This window comes from Panthera leo, chromosome B1 (genome assembly GCF_018350215.1).
Source record: "Panthera leo isolate Ple1 chromosome B1, P.leo_Ple1_pat1.1, whole genome shotgun sequence".
Taxonomy (NCBI): Eukaryota; Metazoa; Chordata; class Mammalia; order Carnivora; family Felidae; genus Panthera; species Panthera leo.
The window spans coordinates 7,847,722-7,870,554 of NC_056682.1; the positions used below are offsets into that span (position 1 = coordinate 7,847,722).

The 22,833-nt window shown below is 41.7% G+C and overlaps 1 protein-coding gene across 9 annotated transcripts in view; it reads right to left on the reverse strand.

The window, feature by feature from the left end:
* The window catches only part of ASB5 (ankyrin repeat and SOCS box containing 5), a 55,636-nt gene that overhangs the window by 29,287 nt on the left and 3,516 nt on the right, over window positions 1-22,833 (reverse strand). Inside the window, exon 1 of one of the 9 annotated variants that reach the window (XM_042934217.1) lies at window positions 708-957. The exons of the other annotated variants lie outside the window; for them this stretch is intronic. Within the exon in view, the coding sequence (XP_042790151.1) occupies window positions 708-744 (37 nt within the window). The 5' untranslated portion in view covers window positions 745-957. Of the gene's footprint in view, window positions 1-707; window positions 958-22,833 lie in introns of those variants that run through there. 9 annotated transcript variants of the gene reach the window in all.

The window sequence follows — 22,833 nt, forward strand, 5'->3', positions numbered from 1 at the left end:
GGGATCAACTTCTGACAGTTTTAAAATTATATTTGGGACACAAATGGAAACTTTTTTTGGCTCGCACAACCAATCACAAACTGCAGGACCTCACTGGTTCCAAAAGGCAGTGCTGGGCTACCACCTGAATCTTGGGAAACAGGTCAGGATGAACAGACGCCCGCTCGGATCCAGGTGGCAGTTTCCCCCACTTACGACTACGAAATGTTTTAAACCCGGACGCTCTCCATCACCCGATTCCACAGTTAGCAACTCGCAATTAGTCTTGTTCCTTCTGTCACCCATCCTACCCCACTCCTAGCATCACTCTGAAGCAAACCTCATTATACCATTTGATCCATAAATACTTCGGTCCACACCTCTAAAAGATGAAGACTCTTGGTGATCAGAACTACACTATCATAATCATACAAAACGCAGTCATTCTGATATACCATCAAATACATGTTGGCAATCTTTATTTTTCGAAGAACAACTCCGTTCACAAATTGCCTTCTAGAAGAATACCTAAATTGATCGTGTTTACCTCCTTTCTCTTAGGACAAAGTCTGTGATCTCTCTGCTTTCTAAACGTCTTTTTAAAAACGTCAAGGTTCCCATCCCTGAAAAGAAAATGTTTGTCTTCTCTAAAGTACCAATGGCTTGTGAAGTACAAGAAAATATCTTCCTCTTAAATCATCACACAGGTATGTTAGATTCCCTTGTACCTGTTACTGCCAAATTTCCACCCTTGCAAAGTCTCATCAGGAACAGGGCATTGTTCAGTTCTGGGAGGCTGTTTTGCCATGGGTGTCTTTGCCAGGCCACACGTACATGTGTCTCAGAAACGTCGTCTCTGAGCCCCACTCTTGTCGCTCCATTTTGTTTTCTCTTCTATTTTACTGAAACATGAGTACCTAACTCTGTTGGCCTAGTGATGGGGAGTGAGGGCAGTTGAGGTCTGAGGGCAAACCTGACATGAGTGTCTTGGGGAAAAGCAGAGTGATTGTTATCTAACAGTTAACCTTTGTCCAAGGGTCATTCGCTGCTCCTCTAAAGGTTGCTGGGAGACCTAGAGTGACATCTTGTGGTCCAGGACAGCTCCTCTCTTAGTTGCAACTGAGTGGTTAGGTAAGGCCCCAGGGGTCTGAAAAATCGCAATTAAGAGAATATACTGTTAGGACGACGACACAGCCACACGTATAACACAGTGCCTAACCACAGTGGATACTTTATCAGCCTGGGTGTGCAAGACTTTGAGAATCAATATTACGTAAGGAGGTGTTTTCAATATTACCAACTTGTTTTGGTATGATTTTTTTTTAAGTGTAAGCGTAAATATAAAATCCGGTTAAATTATACCCTTGCACAAAACATTTTATTGTAGATCCTGAAACAAAATGGAAGGGGCTTCTATTGAGGAAAACGTACCCGTCCCCAACGTCCAGGAAACTTAACAGTGAAGAGTAATTCTCTGTTAGCTGTCACTTATGGGTGATTTCTACCATACTCAAATATTTATTAGTACTGAGAGTTAAAATCTTCTCAAAATAGTTAAAATATCATTTTCAACATTATAAAATAAACGATGTCCCTGGATTTGGGATATTTTTCACTGTACCAAAAGATGTACATGATTTTCTTAAAGGCACGAGTAATCCCTATATGTGGAGAGAAAAAAGTAAAATACAATTTAAATTAAAAATCCCTAAGATTTTAAACCATGAAAGGCTAGCATAAACTCAAACTACTGAAGTATATTAATTTCTAGTTGCATAATGAAGGAGTAAGTTGATAAAATATCATTCGTTCATTCATTCATTCGCTCAGTATCTCCTAGGTGTCTACTAGATGCTGTATCCTGGGTACACAAAGATGAAAAGACAGTCACCAACTGCTTGAACCTTAAATTCTACATAGCATTTCAGAATTACATGAACCTCACTCACTGTCTAAGAAGCCTCTGTATGTCCAGGAATCAGGGACTCTTAGAGTCATGACAATCTTGGAAGTTCCCATCTCTAGGTTGCAGTGATGCCCCTTAACTGCAAGAAGTGTCCACAAAATATCTGATTTGCATACAATTTTCACTGAAGTTAAATAAATAATAAGTGGTAAATAGTGATTCCCAATAAAGAAGAAACGACATTACAGTAGAAGATGCCATTGAGAAAGGAAAAAAATACAGAGAATCTAGCCAAAGATACCAATTCTGTCTTTGAAAACAGGATTCAACATTTCTCCAGACTTCTGTTGAACATATTTGTTCAAGAAGGTATATACACTTCTAATTTTGTTTTTCAGCCATAATAAACAGAACTAAAATATTTAAAACTCCCACTGATGTAACTATTGTTTCCCAACTCCACATACATCAGCAACATATCTACACTTGGTTTAACAGATCTCAGGAGATCCACTTTCTAATAGAGATATTCATTCCAACACAGAGTAGTAGTTAGGGGCCTCAATACTGCCCTCAAATGACCAAATCTGGGTCCATACCCCAGAGGGGGCAAACGATAAATGTGTTACCTTGAGAAAGTTACCTCATTTCTTTGTGCCTCAATTTCCTCATCTGGAAAATGGGATAACAGTCCTACCTCACAGGATTTCTGTAAGAATTAAATGAATTAATATATAAATCAGAACCATGCCTGGTATACAGTTAGCCCTCAAATAATGTTAGTTTTTACGGTATCATCCTGGCTAATGTAGAATTGTAAATATAAATGCGTCATTCACGCCTTTTTCATCAAATCTTGCCTTTCCATTTAGTAGTAAAGTTAAAAAGCAAATTAAAAACACACAATGCTCCAGCATTCACTTACTGGTAAACACCACAAATATTCATGGTTGACTAGTTGCTCAGTGTCTATGGTGTATATAAAACAGTTCTTGGTCTACTGGATATAACTTTGCTACTTTGTAAGCAAAACAAAATAAAACAACCAACCAAAGAAAATCAGCTAATAAAAATTAAGCAACAAAAAATGCAGACTAGAACAGCTGCGGACTCAAAAAATGTCTGTCCTGTGTCAGAGGTGAGTCTACTGGTCACAAAGAAATGCTGGTTGATATATAACAGATCAGCCATTTTCCCATAAAAATTACAAAAAAATGAGAAAATACTTAAAATATTAGAAATGAGAAATTTTTTAAAAGAGAAGGAAAGAAGCTACAAATTTTGAAGTACAGTAAAACCTTGGATTGCAAGTAACTTGCTCTGCACGTGTTCCACAAGATCAGCACACATTTCTAATAAATTTTAACTTGATAAACAAGCGATGTCTTGCAATACGAGTAGTACGTGACGCCCAATGTCACATGATCACAGCTGAGCCAACGGTCCTTGAAATTCGCTTTGATATAAGAGTGCTTTGAATTACAAGCATGTTTCTGAAACAAATTATACCCGCAAACCAAGGTTTTACTGTAATTGCAAGCAGCATTATTCTGGAAACATAGAAGTCTCTCAAATATCCTTATCAACAGTCCTTAGGTTCTGGAAGGTTTTACCAGGGGTGATGAAGCTGGATGATTTGGACAGTCCCTGAGTACAGCTTTGTTCAGTTGAATTTTACTTCCTTTTTCCCTAGGTAAGTGCCCGTTTAACGGACAAAGAAATGAATGACAATTCCTAGATGTGCAATAATGCACTTTAGTGTCTACACTGAAAATCCCTTGATAAAGTTAATTGCCATTAGCCCAGGGCATTCAAATGCATAAGCTGATCCATTGCTTCACCATGCCAAATTTCTTCCCCAGTTTCCTTTGATTATGTCCATATTCATTCATCTCCAATAGCATCACCCTTGGGTCAAAGGCTTAGACCACGCTACTGGATATTCCTGTACTGTAACAGATACTAACTGTTCTCTCTACATCCATTCTGGCATCGTCCAATCTCTACTGATTAAGTGATATGTCTGGGTTTGCTTCAGAATAATCCCAGGGTGATTTTTGCAGGTTTGATTGTGTACTTCTGCCAAAGCAAGGTTGTATCTTGTAACAGGGTGTTATCTTTCCGCTCAATCTATGGGCCAGGATGTTATTTAAAACAGGCACCCTTATCATAAAAATTTCTTAGAAAGCTGATGCTTCACGCTAGATTCGGTTTGCTGATATTTTATTTAAGATGTTTGCAGCTATGTTCATGAGTAAGATTGACTTCCTCTAATTTGCCTTTCCTTTACTGACTTTTTCAAGTTTGAGTAACGTATCCGTTAAACTCTGATCACTCGGAATGTTCTAGAATGAGGAATTTTTTGTAGCAGTTAGTTAACCTGCCTCTGTAGTTGCAGGTTAAGAATCTCTGTGAGGCTGCTGTCTTTGCAGGTGTGCTGGGCTTGAAGTTACCATAGGCTGTCTGGCTGACCGTGGTAACAAGAGCCGAATGTGAAGTTAGGGAGAGCAAAGGTGTACTTGAAGCCTTGAGGAAAACCTGGAACAGAGTTTGTCTGTCTCTGGGGTAGACATCCCTGTCTCCTCAGGGACGTTGGTGCCGGGAGGAGAACTGGTGCCTTTCACCCCAGAACGCACACACAGCTGGCCCGGGACTCTGGAACCCAAGTGGACAGCCTGGAGGGAGCTGAACTAGCTGTAGATCTGACATTGCCAGATGACCAGTGACATGTACAAGCAGGATGGCACAAACGTGGACTGTAAAAGCGGCAGCTCCTCTACTCTGCCATCCGATGTTCTACAAAGTTCTCCTCTGCCCAATCCCAACCCAGACCAACACGAGAAAGGGAATCCTGGGAAGCAGTTTTGGCATAACTAAGCTGACGTGGTACAAAGCCACCAGATGTAATGGTTACTAACTCCATGAAAGGAGCTGGGGACTTGTCCTTGGCTTTCTCTGCTGTCATGGTTCACCTATTAGAAATATTTCTACCTATAATGCTTGGTAGACACCCCAGGTTATATCCTCTGCTCTTGGATTGTTTTGGAGGAAGTTTTTTTTTGTTTGTTTAAGTTTATTTTTTTTTTTATTTTTTTTAACGTTTATTTATTTTTGAGACAGAGAGAGACAGAGCATGAACGGGGGAGGGGCAGAGAGAGAGGGAGACACAGAACCGGAAGCAGGCTCCAGGCTCTGGGCCATCAGCCCAGAGCCCGACGCGGGGCTCAAACTCACGGACCGCGAGATCGTGACCTGAGCTGAAGTCGGACGCTTAACTGACTGAGCCACCCAGGCGCCCCAAGTTTATTTATTTTTGAGAGAGACAGAGAGAGGGAGAGAAAGAGTGGGGGAGGGAAGATACAGAGAGCATGCAAGTAGGGGAGGGGTAGAGAGACAGAGAGAATCCCAGCCTATCGGTGTGGAGCCTGATGTGGGGCTCAATCCCACGAAGATCCCGTGAGATCATGACCTGAGCCGCAATTAAGAGTCAGACGCTTAACCGACTGAGCCACCCAGGTGCCCCTGCCTGTAAGTCTTATCCCATATTAATATGGTGATACACTTGCAGGTAATATTTCTCTTGGGTCTATTCAACTTTTCTGAATCCTTATTTTTTAGACGAGTCATTAAAAAATATGTATTGCTGGCTATTACCTAACAGATCTGAAAATGGTTATCTTTAAACAAGAGAACTCAACTTATTTATTTAAAATTATTATTTAAATTACTGATCTATTTAGTTACTTATAGTTAGATTTATTTTTCCCATGTTAGTTCTGTACTTTGTCTTTTCCCCACCTTTTCTATGTTTCTTTGTTCTCTTTCTTTAGTTATTTTGGTTTGATTAATTTTATAATTCCATTTTCCCCTACTCTCCTCTGAAAGTTATATACTGTATTTTTTTTAACTCTGGGCCTATTATTTTATTCCAACTCCAACACTAAAGAAAGCTGGAATAAAATTATAGACCTTATCTTGTCTGCAGAAGTGACATATTTCAAGTACAAGTTTGGAGGGACACATGTCTCATACCCCAAAGCACAAATTCCCTTGTTCCCTGGGGTACCAGCTGTAAACCACATGTACGTCCATAGCTACTGACATCTGTAGCACAAAATACATACATTGCTAATCATTATCTGCCAATTATCACTCTACATTACTATATATGACTTATACCTAGAACCTCTCTTTAGAAACAAGACCTCATATCCAGTGCAGAGAAAAAGTCTTTCCCGAAAACTGGCTAGCTCTTTAATACACCTCAACCTTCTCTTGCTACCCAGTGAAAACAGCCAAACTGAACAATCACTTCAGTGAAAATGACCCATGCCTCGCTTCAGCCACCACCCTCCTTATAGTTTGTCCTCTTAACCTGGCTTGTCAGGAGTTTCCAGATCACCTTAATTACTCCACAGTTCATTACCTGGAAGCAATAAAGCATATTACAGAAAACTATGCAAACATAATAAAACACAGAAAGATCCCAAAGTTGACCTTGGCATAGATTTAATAAGGAGGGCACTTGTGACGAGCACTGAGTGTTGGATGTGAGTGATGAATCACTCAATTCTATACCCGAAACTAACATTACACGGTGTGTTAACTAACTTGGATTTAAATGAAAACTTGAAAAAGGAAAAAAAATTAATAATGGTTATTTAAACCTTTTATGGGCACTTTGAAGACAGTTGATGGGCCAGGATGTAATAGGAGAAAGGAAGAATGACACTGCTAAATCGGGTTTTTCTGAGACAAGATTTTTAAAAGTTGAAAAAAACTCATCTTAAAAAAGAATAATTTTCCAGACCATCTAGCAGGCAGGTGCATTCCATGGGTCCAGGAAGTAAGGGATGGACTCTTTGAAAGATCAGATAGTTTAAACCAGTATGACTGCCCCAGACACAACCACAGAATATGCCAGTGTGTCACTTACGAGGGGAGTCTGGGCCCTGTGTACTGATAATTAGGCGAAAATGTGAACTCCATCATTGATGATATGAGGAATGCTAAAAAAGAAAAATGCATTTGCAGAACTAAGTGCTCCTTAAGTAAACAGGATGCCCAGATGTATGCACAGTTAGAAACTGCTGGGTTAATAAAGACAGAACAACACTCAGCTAACGTCACAAAAATAATAAGGTACTTCCTTAAAAATGGTAAAGGTTGTCTACAAAACCAAAGAAACAAAAACCTTCAGGAAACATTATACTTAATGGCAAAATGTTGAAAACTTTCCCTCTGGATGGAAAAACTTAAAAACAGACACTAATTATCACCCCTCCATCAAACACTGTACTGAAGGTTTTAATCCACAGAATAACTGAGGAAAAAGAAAGAATGGCGTAACAATTAGAAAGGAAGAAACACAACCGGCATTAGTCACAAATAATATGATTTTCTACCTAAAAAACCCCCACAGCACCTACAGACTCCTATTAGAATTAATGAAAGTTTGGCAAGTTCGCTGAGTATAAAATTAATATATCAAAATTAATTGTATTTCTCTACGCCTACAGTATAGAGATGGAAAATGAAACAATTTAACAAGACACTTTTCACAGTACCATAGAACAATTTAATACCCAGGAATGAATTCAACAAAAATATGTAAGACCTCCTCAGGGGATAATAATAAAACCTTACTGAGAGACATTAAAGAAAACCTGAATGAATGGGGAAATATATCATGTTTAGTCATTGGAAGGGCAAGTACTGCAAAGATATGAATATCCTTGTAATAAATGATTGACAGGTTAAATGAATCACAACAAAAAACCCGACAGGTGTTTTGTGAACCACAGAAGTTGCTTCTAAAATTTGGAATTACAAATTACTGAGGATGGCCAAAGCCACTGAGAAGACAGAACAAAATGGCAGGGGGAGAGGAAGGCTTATCCAACCAGGTATCAAGATATTTGAAAGCGGTAGAAACCAACGTAGTGTGGTTTAGGTCTGGAGAGATGTACCCAGGAAGAGAGCCCATAAACAGACCTTTGTATGAACAGACACTCTACTTACACAGAAGGGCTGCGGCAGTGACCATGGTTGACAGAATGTGTGACTGACTTCCTACTAACTGGGAGGAATATAATTGGCTACCCACTTGGAAAAAGGGGCTTACCACTCAAAAGGTCATTTGCAAATGGATAATTTGAAAGGAAAGCTTTAAGAAGAAAATACAGAAAAATACTTTCGGGGGCGCCTGGATGGCTCGGTTAAGTGTCGGGCTCTTGATTTCGGCTCGGGTCATGATCTCATGGTTCATGGGATCGAGCCCCATATGGATGCCCACGTCAGGCTCTGCACTGACAGTTCGGAGCCTACTTGGATTCTCTCTTCCCCTCTCTCTCTCTGTCCCTCCCCCATGCCTGTGTGCATATGGGTGAGGGCACTCTCTCAAAAATAAATAAATAAATTTAAAAGAAAAAAATATTTTCATTATCTTGAAGTATGGCAGGAATTTTTAAAGTAAATTACATAAAAAGTGTTAACCGAAATGGCAAATATTTATAAATTTGACTATTTAAAAATTTTTTTTAATGTTTTATGTTTATTTTTGAAAGAGAGAGACAGAACATGAGCAGGGGAGGGGCAGAGAGAGAGAGAGGGAGACTAAAGCAGGCTCCAGGCTCTGAGCTGTCAGCACGGAGCCCGACGCGGGGTTTGAACCTACAGACCGCGAGATTATGACCTGAGCCAAAGTCGGACGCTCAGCCGACTGAGCCACCCAGGCACCCCTAAATTTGAGTATTTTTAAATAAAGAGCGTCTATTCGCCAAAAGAAAAACCATAAAAAGTGGGAAGCTGAGCCACAAAAGATATTTGTAAGTAGTATCTTTAAGTTTTTTTCATTTTTGATTTAATTGTTAGAATATATAAATAACTTCTAAAATCCAAGAAAAACAGGGCAGAAGACCTAACAGAATAGATGGCAAAATATTTGGTACACACATCACAATAGTGGAAGAACAGATGGCCAATAAGCATATGAAAATGGCATTATTAGGGAAATGAAAATTAAGCCACACGGTTGTATTAAACCACATAATCTGCGTGCCCGCTAGATTGGCAAAAATTAAGAATACGGACAATACCACATATTAGCAGTAATGGGAGGGACTGTGAATTCTCATACACTGCGGGTTTCACTGTAGATAAAATCACGTTGGAAAACAGTGTAACACCAACTAAAAAGCCAAAGTTATACATGCTGTATGACCTGGCAATTCTCCTCCTAGCGCTGCACAAACTTGCGTGTACTCAATGTTTATCTCCGTATGATTCCTAGTTAAGCCAAATTTGGAATTTACAGCGCTGAAAATGAATGAACTCCAGATACACATAGATAAATGTTTCTCTCATGCTGTTCGGTGAAGAAAGTAAACCAGGAACATATATTTAGAGAATGGTTCAATTTATATACAATTTAAAAGCAGGCTCAACCAAACTGTCTCTACTTGAGGTATATTCAGGGCAATGAAGCCCTTAAAGAAAGACAAGAAGATGATCACCGGAAAAGTAGTCACCCTCTGTCCACCCACCCCCTGTCAGAATAAAATAGGATGTTCGGGATGGAAAGGGGACACCTGGATGCCTTCTGAGGTTCTAGGATGTTCTATTTCTTGATGTAGATGGTGGTTAAACAGGTGTCTCCTATACAATCTTTTACTTTTTTATTATTAAAAAAATTTTTGTGAGAGCGAGAGAAAGAGAGGATCTTAGCATGTTCCATGCTCCGTGTGGAGCCTGATGCGGGGCTCGATCCCACAACTCAGAGATCATGCATGACCTGAGCAGAAATCAAGAGTTCAATGCTCAATTGACTGGACCACTCAGGTGCCCATCTGCTTTATAGTCATTTATAAATGTCTATAATTGTGTTCTGTTTCTTTTTTTTCCTGATGTAGTTTATGATTACAAAAATACTAATCAACAAAAGGAGGCCAGCCAAAAGGATTTTAAGTAGAGGAGGGGGCTAGCAGCAAACCTAACGGTCCAATAAGAGAAAGGGTCGCACTTGGCTCCCATCACTCCGAGCAGCAGGACCCGGGGGGCCCCCTGCTCACCCGCCTGCCTGAATCTGCTGAGCGTCTGCTCCGTGCATGAGACCAGTAAGGCTCTTCTCCCGTTCGTGCAGAAACGTTACCCGTTCGCCTCTCCGGGACAGAGTCCCCGAGATGACCCATGGGCTTTCTCTTCGAACCGCAAGTGTGCATGCCAGCCAGGGAGAGGGAGGGGACCACGGGACAGAGCACTACCCCAGCGTGGCTGCAGAGGAAAGTCACTAACCATATGTTTCAGGGGACTTTGGGGGACCCCTGAAGTGACTCACTGAAAGCATGTCTGTCTGTAAGACCACAGGGACTGTTCTAAAATAATTGTCATTATGTGTTCTGCGGTGACTCATGACAGTTCTGAGCAGTTCAGTTGAGCACATTCTCCATGTTCTGCAAAAGGTAACTCGGGTTCTCTGTGCTGAAAACTCCTCTGGTCAAAAATGATTCACCAACAGGCAAAATAACATGAAAGAATCATAGTGTTTCAGAGCGAAGAGAGGACTCAGATCCCACGGACTTCAGTGATTGACGGATGGTTTCAAAGGAGCCCCGTGAGGCCAGCAGACCCACCGTGGAGCGTGCAGGCAAAGCCTGGGGCTCTGCCTTCAGACAGCACAGCGACCGCTCTATCGGCTAAATCGAGCCTCTGGAGCATCAGAGAAAATGTCAGTGGCTTAAAAAAAAAAAAAAAAAAGCCTTCAAAACCCACTGATTTTGTCTAACTTCTTGATTTTGCAGGTACAGAAACCGAAGTTCAGAGAGGGTAGGTGCTGCCCTCAAGGTCATCCAGCACATTACCAGCGAAGCAAGACGGGAACCAGCCAGGATTGTCCGCTCCCCACCAGTGTTCTTTCCATCTGCCCTCGACATTGTGGGCAGACACACGAAACCGGTGAGCATAAAACCAGGAAGGCAAAAACAGATCTAACGACCTCTGGCCCCTACGCCATAAGGTTTCTGTAAGGGCTAAATGAGCTCATGATCGCAAGGGCTCCGGACAGCCCGTGCCGTCGGACGGAGACCGGAGTTGGTGTTTGCTCTCGGATTCTCATAAAACGACACTTTCCTCGTCCTTCCTTCTCTTTCCCCACTTGGTTACAACGTTCTGTCCCTGCCGACTGACAGCCTGAAATTTACACAGGTCCACAAACCCATACAAGGAATGAAATGGGCAACCCGTGTTCTCTAGTCTGAGCCCGACAGCTGCTGGGGAGAAAATCTGATACGCGCCACGGACAAGGACTTAACGTAAGAACAATTTTACACATAATCCTTCTCCTCCCCATAGTTCTAGCCACAAATGGTTTTACCCCCGCGAACCGTGTGTTCACGGAAGGGTCAGGCGTCGGCAGCAGCTGCGGGTTTTACGTTGACATTGAAGGGAGAGGCGCGCTGACGTCTGTGTCTGCCATGTTGAACGCACTTGGAGGAGCAGGGCTTCGAGCAGGAAGCACAGAAAGTCAGGAGTCCCAGGTGTGCTGGCCTCAACTCGAGCTCGGTGTGAGCGGGCAGCCTCACGTACGCCCGGGCGGGCCGGCTCCGGTGTCCCAGGGGCCGCTCTGTCCTTGTGTGTCTGTCCAATCTGTGTCTACCCCTGGCTGTAAGGGCCACTGCTCCGTTTTGCCCTTGTGCTTCCTTATCCTGACACCGACATAAACCAATCCCCCTGCCCCCTGCAATCCTTCAGCCGCCCCGGTACAAAGAAGCCAGTTGCGTGATGGGCAAAAGCAAGATTAAAAAAAAAAAATGTTTTATGTGTATCATTCCTACCACTTTGGTAAACTAAAACAGACACGGCAGAATTTGGGGCCCAGGCCTGAAGGGTGAAGAGCTAACATCCAGAGGTATTGTTCCCAGCATGTACTGATCTAAGTTTTACGTCAGCCAAACCCCTTCTCGTGACACCTTCTGACACTTGACAATTTTCTGACCTCCTTCAGAGAAGACAAGAGAGTCATCTCCTCTCAGTTATCATTCTGACGTATGGCGTTTCGGGTGTTTTCTGTTTGTGACACACGCTTCGCGGTGCCCTAAGGAGCACCCGGTTTAAAATGAACGAAGGATGAACATTTAGTAATATTTGAAGTTTGGCTCAGAAAGTTAAAAATTTTAAGAAAAAAAAATGCATTCCCTGAAGGTAGAAAATCAAAGAGTAAACAGATAGCATCCCTCACCAGAAGGGAAGCGGTCTGGGTTCGTAGGCGATGATGAATAAGATACCTGAAGACAGGTACGCTGTACGAGTCAGTGAAAAAGAGACAAGGGAAAGGGTTTGTTTTGTTCAAGGAGGACAGTTAGTGGCAATCCAGGAGGTAAAAAGGAACCAGGGAAAAGGGACAGTAAGTCTGATTCAGAAGGACAAGGAGTGGAGGGCATTGTTATAGATTTCGATTCTGGACAGTATTGATTTTCTGTCTTCATTTTTCCTTGAGAATTAACTCCCAGAGCCTCTCCATGAACATATACGTAGTGTCCATATGGGTCCACACCACCGGGAGAGGCCTGACAAGAATACGCAAAAGCCTGTGTGGAAAGTGGTAATAAAATCCACGGACTTGAGTGATTGTGAATCCTCCTGCTTTCTACCTTCCTTTTTTCCTCCTTCATTTGTTCCTTCCTTCCTTGATTATTTGAGTCCCTGCCACATGCTAGGCACTTCTCTGGGCTCCGAGGATGACACGAATCTGTGTCTCCAAGAGGCTTACAGGCTGGTAACGAACCAACCTGGTGGCAAAGTCAATGTTGAATCTGTTTAGGATATCCCATGGACGGTGAGGGCGGGGCGTGGTGGGGAGCAGCACAGGGCACTAAGGGATTCTGTGTCTCGCCGGGATTATCTCAAAGACCCTGAAAGAGAGGCTGAAACCAGAAGCAGAGATAGTTCCGGAACAAGGACACTACTTGCTTCATACTATAAGCCAAAGAAACAAAATCCCACAAAATGGTCAGGATGAGTGATGTCAGAAGCAACATCAAAATACCAGGGCTCGTGTTTTCACTTTCCTCTAACTAGATCAGGAACCTTGAGTGAGTTCCTCTACATTTTCAACTGTTTCCTTCTTTGCAAAAGAAGCATTAACGCCATCGACTTTGTAGAGGACAGTTATGAGGATGACAAGGGATAGAATGTATGGAAAGACTTAGTGAATTACAAGAAAAATAGACCATATTATCATCAGAAAGTGTAAGACAGGTCACGCAGAGTCAAAGCTGGGAATAGAAAAGGTCAAGAGACGTGCTAACCACCCCTATTAGGTCCAATTACAGGGAATTTGAGAAACAAGAGATTCACTTTTTTTCCATTTCTCATCTTCTCCTCCTTCTCCAACATTAACCACATAATATCTACTAGGAAAGCATCTCAGTTTAAGAAAATGTGGTATATGAAACATCTATACTTACAAAATAAATAGTTTCTTTCCAAAGGAACTCCTTTAAGTGACAAGTTTACATGGTAAGACAAAATCCAGTGATTTACTAAGAGCTGTTTTGTACCCAACTTATAAAGTACAACTGTGCCCCTCTCTCCCTCTCTCTTTATATATACATACATATATATATATATACATATATATATATATATATATATATACACACACACACACATAAGTATATACATATATTGATTGGTATATATATGTGTATATATATGTGTGTGTGTATATATATATATATATATATACACACACACACACATACATATTGATCGGTATTTTACCAAGTTTTAAAGCTTCAAAAACACCTAGGATATGGCTATTAGGAAAAATAGCATGTGTGTTAGAATATTACAATTCTGTATTATAACATGGAACTGATGTCTATCGTCTCATGAAACAGAAGGCCAGTTTCGTAGCGGTGTCATTATTCCTTAAACAGCCTATGGCAAACCAGGCTAGACTCAAGACACCTCATGAAAATGTCGGGGTCGTCAAACACTGCTTTGTTACTCAAAAACGCTGCTCTCCAGTTAGGGAAATCGCTGTTAGACATTCCATTTTGAGAAAGTTCTTTGTCCATTATCATATTCCTGCCAAATTTCAGTAGCAAGGCCTCATTTCTGATTTGAGGTTGCGGTCCACACCAGGCCATGTATACTGTAGGTCCATGCCGGGCCATGTATATTGCAGGACAGCAACTGGTCCCTCAGACCTTGCAAGTAACAGCCTTTATAGCCCTACGGCTTATATCGCTACTTTGTTCCCAGGTTATAACGTATACAGTTTAATGGTCTCTTACTTAAGAGGCAAGACAAAATCATTATTTGTGATTTATTATTTTCTCAACAGAGGCATAGCCACCTTCAGATAACCTCTGCACTAACCTCATAAAGAAGCAAGTGTTCCAGGAAGCTCGTGGAGGGATATTTTGCAAACCTGTGCACAGGGCCCCAGACAATTTAAAATACTGATAGGCTCTGAGCTTTTTCAGTGAGTCTATGAAATAATCCTGCGTCCTTATTTCCAGATATAATCTGCTTCTTTTTTTTATAAAAGGGTTATTTTTCTCCCTTCTCATGAGAAAGAAAAACAAACGCTTTTTATAAGATATGTCCAGTGAAAACCTATGTTTTGCTTGCTTCCTGGAGAGGCCAGCTGGCAGAGAGAAACAGAAAATAAAGGAAAAAAGCTGAATCCCTCCACGAACTGACTCAGCCCTTCACGGCTAGTGTTGTCATTACTGTTTTTTGTCTTCCCTTTTCAGCTGCCAGGGATTAAGACGAAAGAAAATAAAAGGGCAAGAAAGTTTGGCAGAGAAAGTTAGTATCTGGTGCTGTGATACTTTGGAGGTGAAGCAGCTTCAGCTCCTTCCATGGCCCTCACTCCAGAAAAACAAAGAGAAATTTGTGATATGCCATTGTGCTTTTACAGCAATGCCTATGCGGGAAAGGTGAGGTTTTCCTACAGCAGAGCCGTGAGCAGGTTGGCCCAGGAACATTCCCGTCTGAAGGATTTCTGTCAACAAGAGTTCCTTTGACAGAGTAAGATGGCAGAAGAAATGTCTGCAAGTAATTCATTTTTTTCATATTTATTCATTTTTGAGAGAGAGAGAGTGAGCGAGTGAGTGGAGGAGGGGCAGAAAGAGGCTGGGGCCAGAGGATCCAAAGAGGGTTCTGTGCTGACAGCAGTGAGTCCCATACAGGGCTCAAACTCATGAACTGTGAGATCACGACCAGAGCCGAAATCAAGACCCGGATGCTTAACAGACAGAGCCACCCAGGCGCCCTTCCGTTGGTTATTCTTAAATAAACACGTGAATAAAGCCAACCACTTAAGTTTCTGAGACCATCTACCTGAAGAGCTAATGCGACGGTAGGCAGAATGCCCAAGCATTACTGTGTGCTTACAGCAACTGTTCAGCAAACACCATTTATTATAATTTCACCATGGGGCGCCCGGGTGACTCAGTTATTAAGCATCTGACTTCGGCTCAGGTCATAACCCACAGTCCGTGAGTTCAGGCCAGCGTCAGGCTCTGTGCCGACAGCTCGGAGCCTGGAGCCTGCTTCGGATTCTGTGTCTCTCTCTCTCTCTCTGCCCCTCCCCTGTTCACACTGTCTCTCTCTCTCTCAAAAACAAATAAACATTAAAAAAATTTATAATTTCACTATCTTTTTTTTATTGATGCCTCTCTGAGCTACTAACTGTGGGCAGTTTTGTACCGTTTTTGAAGAACTGTAAAGTAGCGTACAAAGAGCTCACTGTTACAGAGTAACTATAGTCCACAACACTGTGACGAATGGTTTAAGTAATTAAAGTATATCTCATAGAAAATGTACAATAACCCTCTGAAATAAATATCATTCTGTCTGTTTTACTAATGAAGACACTGAGGCTGCAGACTTTAAACAACTTTCCTAAGATCTCACAGCTGGAAGGTGCTAGAACCATGACAGAATAATTTATGTATGGCTAAACCACTGTTATCTGTAATGGGATTTGAAACTCCATTTCCCCCTGATTTAAGGTATTTTCTTTATTCCATTAGTCTTTGCTGAGTTTCTTCAATATCCAAGGCATTGTTTTTCTTATGTGCCACTGGCCGTTATTTCAAAGACCAAGTGACTTTTCGCTTAGTAAAGAAGTATAATTGTCTTCTCCAAAATAACAGCAGTATTTCTCTGCAGTCTTGTTATAATTCAGTATCCAAGTATTTGGCAAGAATCATGTTTGCCTCTTGAGCCTCAGGTTAATTACAAACTTCTTTTCTTTTCCTTCTAGTTAAATCCCTTGTCCTTCAGAACTCTTATTTTTTTTTAATAATCAAAATATTTTGTTATAATGCTGTAGAACCAGGTTTGTGGTCATTTGTGTGTGCTATTTAAAACGAATCTTTAAATGATTATAAAAATCTCTAATATTGCATCTAATTTTCATAAATCAAAATTCCTTTAAAAAATATTATTACTTCCAACAGGCCCTAAACATCAAGCACATTTTGACAGATTCCCCTTTCCTCCACATTCCTAGACCATCACGCCAATTAGGTATACAAGTATTGTTTCAGGATTTAATATTTTCTATACAGGAGATAGTCTCTCCAACCCAAATCACTCTTAGTTTGTTGCTTTCTTTGAGTGACTGTAAGTAGCCACAAAACTTGGCTTCTAGACTAGATTTTACCAGATGAGCAATTTCATCATAATGGTGGAATGGAGAGAACAAAGCTCACATTTTTGTTTAGCGTCCTTTTTCTTCTTGGACAGTCACTATGAAGAAATATTCATTCCTTCCCAGACTCAACAGCTGTGTGATCCTGTGGGTTTGAACTCTGAAGGAACTAGCACTTTTTCCTTTTCCTAATTCCCCATTCCGGATAGAGAGGGAAGTCAGACCCAAAGCTTCCAAATTCAGAAATTCATTTGGTGCTCCACACTGTGCTGAACGTTCTGTATTACTTGCCCTTGATGGATGATAGGAATCATCATTACTCTAGTGAATGAGGTGGTGTGGAAAACAGACGGAGCTCATCAGTCTCCTCAGTAGATCATCAGAGATGTGTTTGGTTGTTACGAAGGGGTTCCGTTCCCCCCAGACTCACAACTTACGTGCTCCTTATTGACTGCCGCTGTGGTGTGTTGGGAACTCTTTAGAATAGCTTCCTCCCACGCTTTGGTAGCAGTCGACTCTACCAACTGACAAGGAATTGCGTGGCAGTATGAGGGCGCAGAGGCTCCGCGGGCCTTAACTTCCATGGCTCTCACCGTCCGTCTTCATTTAAACCAAGCTGCACACTTGATGACTGAGACTAAGCCAGCGTTTCTATTTAAGAGCATGAATGGCACTTTGGTATCACGTTTCAGTTTGTTTGTCCTCTGCCCATAGTTTAAGACTCTCAGCCTTCTGGAAAGAGTGGCTGTGTTTCTGAATGTTTCTATTTTGCTCAGTAGGTAATGGTGGCATGGAAATTTTAGCTGCCCTCACGGAGACGGGATGGCTGCCTGCCACTTCCCATGCTTGCCCACATTCCTGACGCGCCCAAAATGTTTACCGTTGTTCTGATCCTTAGGAAAGAATGCTGAAAGGTTGCTCAGTTGTGACTCATTTTATGAGGGGGTTAGGTTCCCTGAAGATGAATGTGACCTACATCCTATTTTAAACAAGCAGACACCGTTTATTTGTAAACACCATTTTATCCTTTCTTTAAAGAAAAATTCCTCTGAATGTCCACCTTCTGAAACTTCATAAAAGTAGGGCTGTCCCGTTTAGAAGAAGGGGCCCCCCCGGGAACCCTGTCCCTGCACGCTGACACAGCCTCTCCATCCCACAGGCTCTTCTAGAAAACTCCTAAATCTACTTAGAGGGCAGATTTTTTTTTTTTTTTTTTTTAAATCTGTCCCACAGTAACTGATGGAGAATTAGAAGATTCAGAAAAAAAATCATTCTAATAGATTGTCCCCAAACCTAAATTTCACAGAGTGGACTAGTTTAATCACAGGCCACCTGGAAGCATTGGCAATTTAATAATTTATGAGACTCTCCTTCCCTGATCTGCTATCCGGTGGGCATCTGCAGTCTTAAAAGCCAACGGTCTCCTTTGTAGCATTGCTGAGAAAAGGCTGGAAAGAATGAATGATTTGTTCTTCACACAGCTGGTGGAGAAGAAATGCCAAAAGTTGTACGGACTCCATAAGCAAACTCTTCTTTAAAAAAAAAAAAACAACTTTGTGAGGGTGGTTTCAAATGAAGAGGCTTTCCAAATACCCCACCTGCTCTCAATGCCATGGTTCATCTATCACTGGGGACAAACCTTCCTGTCTTCTCCCTAGGTTGGAAAATGAGCTTAATGTGCTAAATTGTTGCCGGAATCCACAGAATCGCCAGAGAGCCACTCCGAAGACGTGTCCTGCTGATTCCACGAGGAGGAGGTATTTTGTCTTCTCTGAGATGGAGTTTGTGAAGTACACATAGGGACATATTAACTCATTACACCAAGGATTCTGTAAAATACTTCCGGTGGTAATTATTTCCATCCTTGGGGAACGGCTCTTTTTTGTGTAGCCTGAATCTAGTCAAGGCAGCACAAAGCTCTTACTAGAACTATTTACTTGTGGCTGTCTGATTTGAGAAGACGTGCCTTTACTGTTCACACTGGCACCAACCGCCCCTCTATGAATCCTTATCTAACATTTATCCATCAAGCTTTGCCCCAGATGAACCAGGCCAGCTTAGTTCCACATTCTAAACGTCCTCTTTGCGCTTATCTCCAGCTTGGTGTCATCGCCACTCGTGCATAACGTGCATAACGAGATACGGTCTGCCTCTGAAATTGACGCTCAAGCCCCACCTTCTTGATGAAGGGCCTGATACTCTCGGGGGACTTCCTTAGAAAACACTCATTACGGAACTGAACTGTTTTTATCTTAGCACCGTATGGACTTCTACTTACTTGCTGTTTGACTGTTACATATGTGCCGTTTGGCCCCACATCACCGAGTCTCCTTTTGCTCATAAGGGAAGTCATGCCGCACATGTGGTAAATATATAAATCTCTCTGTAGGTGCACGTACGTAATATACAGACACATGTATTCATCTATGTGCATGTAGCAAGGACATTGGGCCAGAAATAGGCGTCCAAGTACTTATTGAACTGATTTAAATTCACAACTGTTATCAGTTATGCCAATTAACAAGAAACAACTTATTTCATTTACTTACCATCTTCTAAAAGAGTAAATTCAAATACAGAAGGTCCAGACCTACTTTTTATTCTTCAACTGTCCTTATTATATAAAAACTATAGAACTGGTTACAATGCCTCCTATCAATATATGCAAAATTCATTTTGAAATTTTTTACTAAAATACCTGTTATTTTTCAAAAGCCTTAGTGGATAAATAATAAACATACTTATTCTTGCCTAAAAACACATTCTTTTTTTATTTTTTTTTTAATTTTTTTTTACACGTTTATTTATTTTTGAGACAGAGAGAGAGCATGAACAGGGGAGGGGCAGAGAGAGAGGGAGACACAGAATCTGAAACAGGCTCCAGGCTCTCAGCTGTCAGCACAGAGCCCGACGCGGGGCTCGAACTCAAGGACCGTGAAATCATCACCTGAGCCGAAGTCGGACGCTTAACCAACCAAGCCACCCAGGCGCCCCAAAAACACGTTCTTTTAACAATAAAACTTCGGGCTTTTAGGTAAAAATTTAGGCAAGAGATATGTGAGTCAGAAATAATAATAATAATAATAATAATAATAATAATAATAGACTGAAAGATGAAACAGTGAATGGGGGAGTGAAATTGGGGAATTTGGATGGTTTTGAGCATTAAAAATAAGGATACATGCACGATTATGGGACAGAAAATGCGTGTTGTTAGTATAACTTTATGTAACTGACATGTCCCAGGCAGAACTATTCTTATCCCTACACTCTTGCCTCTTTGCTCCCCAAGATCTTCTTTAGCCTTGTAAAATAGCACATCCCACGTTTTTAAACTACTCGGTTATCAATCTGTCTCCCAGTAGACTATACACACCTTTAGGAAAGGGACCGTGGTGTGTTCGTACAGTTTGTCCTTAATGCCTAGCCCAGTAAACACGGTAAGTAATAAAGGAGCAAGTAATCGAATGACCTAAGGAAGGGAGAGGGAAACAAAAGGTACGAGAAGAATATTCCTAGGAAAACCAACCCCTCGCGAAGTTATGAGTAGGCCAAGTTCTTTAATTCCAAAATTCCATTCATTTCTCCAAATACAAAGGAAGAGCAAAGATACTAACATTAAAAACACGACAGTCTTTGTGAACCTGGAACTTTGTTCTCAGATTCCGTTTTTAATTCACAGTATTATAATGGTCTCTTCCCAGAAAAGTGCTCTGACATTTCCAGAAAATAGTAGAGCTTGGGCAAAATGAAAATTGCTTCAAATTTTTTTGTAGCACTTTTGATTATAATGTCGTGTCTTTTGTCACAGATAACAGTTCTATTGATTCAAGTTATTCTTACCTGGAGCTCCATCTAAGTATAGAAAATGTGCCCAAAGCTGTCACATCTTCACGGTATTTTTACACCTTTATATAATGCACACCATGAAAGAAGTCATCCTACAGATTTGCCTCTTGAAATTTTTCACTGCTGAGATTCTGAGGAAGTTCCTAACATAACTAACCCCACACACGATCCACACGGCAGCACCGAAAGCTACATAGGATAAGTTGCTCCTTGAGTACAGGTAAGATGAAGATTACTGCTGCTGGAGTTGTTGGCATCTGACGTATAGTTAAATTCCTAAAGCTGTTTTTAAACCTAGGATGGACTTTTTGATGGAGGAAAACATGACATTACATTGCATAAAATTCTAACTGCTTTTCCTACCCAGCTGACGTTGTTCTCCAAGATTCCGGCACTTTTGCCATTTGGCCTTTGGTGGCGCATGGACACTGGAGCCTATTTTCAACAATAGATACGTCAAAAAAAAAAAAAAAAAAAAAGGGTTGCATGCTTAACGGTCACCCTAAAACCAAATTCACGAAATCGTAAGAACACAAAGCAGTCCCTGAAGAGTCTGCATGTGTCATGAGACTGTGTTCCAAGCGGCCTCACAGGGAGACATTACTTTGGTGAATTTTTCCACAGTGCAAAATCCGGTCCGTGGCTTTGCACCCTCAGCAGCCCGATCTATCAGCAAAGCCGGAGGAAATGCACACGCCAGAGGCGGGCTTAGAACTCAAAGAGCACAAAACGCTAAAGACTGCTGTCAAGATCCAAATATGTTAATTTACAACAAGAAGCAGAGTGTCAGAGCACAACACCCGTGGGGGCAAGCCAGCCCATTCTCTTTCTGTAGACACACCTCCGGAAGAGCTAGATCACAATCGCAAGGTCACTTGGTGATGAAAAAATGGAACAGAAGTCTTACGTAACTCAAATGGAAGGCCAGGATTCAGATTCCAGTTCCACCACTTCCTGATTTACCCTGATGTCTCACAGGAGGGAGCAGTGACCCCGAAGACTCACCTAGCAGCGAGGGGTCCACCCCCCCACCCCTGCAGTGGCTTTGGCTGGGAACTGCAGGCTCACCTCCGTGGCTCATCAGTCCCTCTGCTGAATGACAGACGTTTCCTTTAGATGCGTCCATGTCTAACTCTGGGAGACAAACAGTTACCCTAAAGGAACCTCTGCCCTCTCTGCCAGTGCCATTTAAAGGTGTCATCGGATTCGTTTCTTTTTTCTTCTTTTTATTTATTTGTATCATCATTCTTCTTTTCTGTTCACGCCACCACCACCAGGCAAGTCTAGCCCCACATCTCCCCAAGGCAGGAGCCTAACTGGCTTACGTCCCTCAAGCCTGTCTCATTGTCCAACTCCAAAGATCGCTACTACATGCACACGTACTTCAGGTTAAGGTTCTATACATGTGTTTTCCCACTTCCCCCTTTCACTCATAGCAGAAACTCCCAGTGAGTCCTAGTGCCTTCAAAGTTAAGTTTGAACTGCTTAACCTGCCATTCACATTCTTTTGTATCTGTGGGGCACCTGGGTGGCTCAGTCAGTTAAGAGTCTGACTCTTGATTTCTGCTCAGGTCATGATCTCATGGTTTGCAAGTCTGAACCCCACATCAGGCTCTGTGCTGATGGTGCGGAGCCTGCTTGGGATATTCTCTCTCTCTCTCTCTCCCTCTCCCCTTCTCTCTGCCCCTTGACCCCCCCATCCTCTCTCTCTCAAATAAATACATTTTTTAAAAATTTTTAAAAAATTCTTTCATATCTGTGCCCAATTTATTATCACTTTCCTACTATATGAACCTTGGCTCTAGTTAAATCTACTGTTTCTTAATATTCTATGAGCACCCCTAATCCATGTTTCCGCTTGTTCCTGGGGTCAACTCAACATCAGCCTCCTCAATTAGAATAAACTACCAGCAGGTGGAGAAAATACATCTTGCATTTTTTTTAAGTTTACTTATTTTGAGAGAGAGAGAGAGAATGTGTGCACACAAGTAGGGGTAGGGGCAGAGAGGGAGAGAGAATCCCAAGAAGGCTCCATGCTGTCAGCACAGAGCCTCACACAGGGCTTGATCCCACGAACTGTGAGATCACGACCTGAGCCAAAAGTAAGAGTTGGATGCTTAATTGACTGAGCCACCCAGGCGCCCCACATTTTGCCTTTTTTATATCTTGCTTTCTCAGTGCCTTCCTACCAAAGGTGTTCAAAAACACGTGCTTAGAACTGGCCCTATCCGCTAGTAGGTAAAACCTTTGAACTTTCTTCAGAGCCTAAGATAGACTGTGAAATAGAATAGATAGAATTACCCTTAACAGAAGAGAGATGCCGTCTCTTGACGTGTCCTTGGGGCATTCATTAGTAGTTCATGGCTTCTTCTAGGCCCTTGGAGTGATTTCGTAAAATCACTGTGCTCCCCCACACCCTCATTGGCTGTCT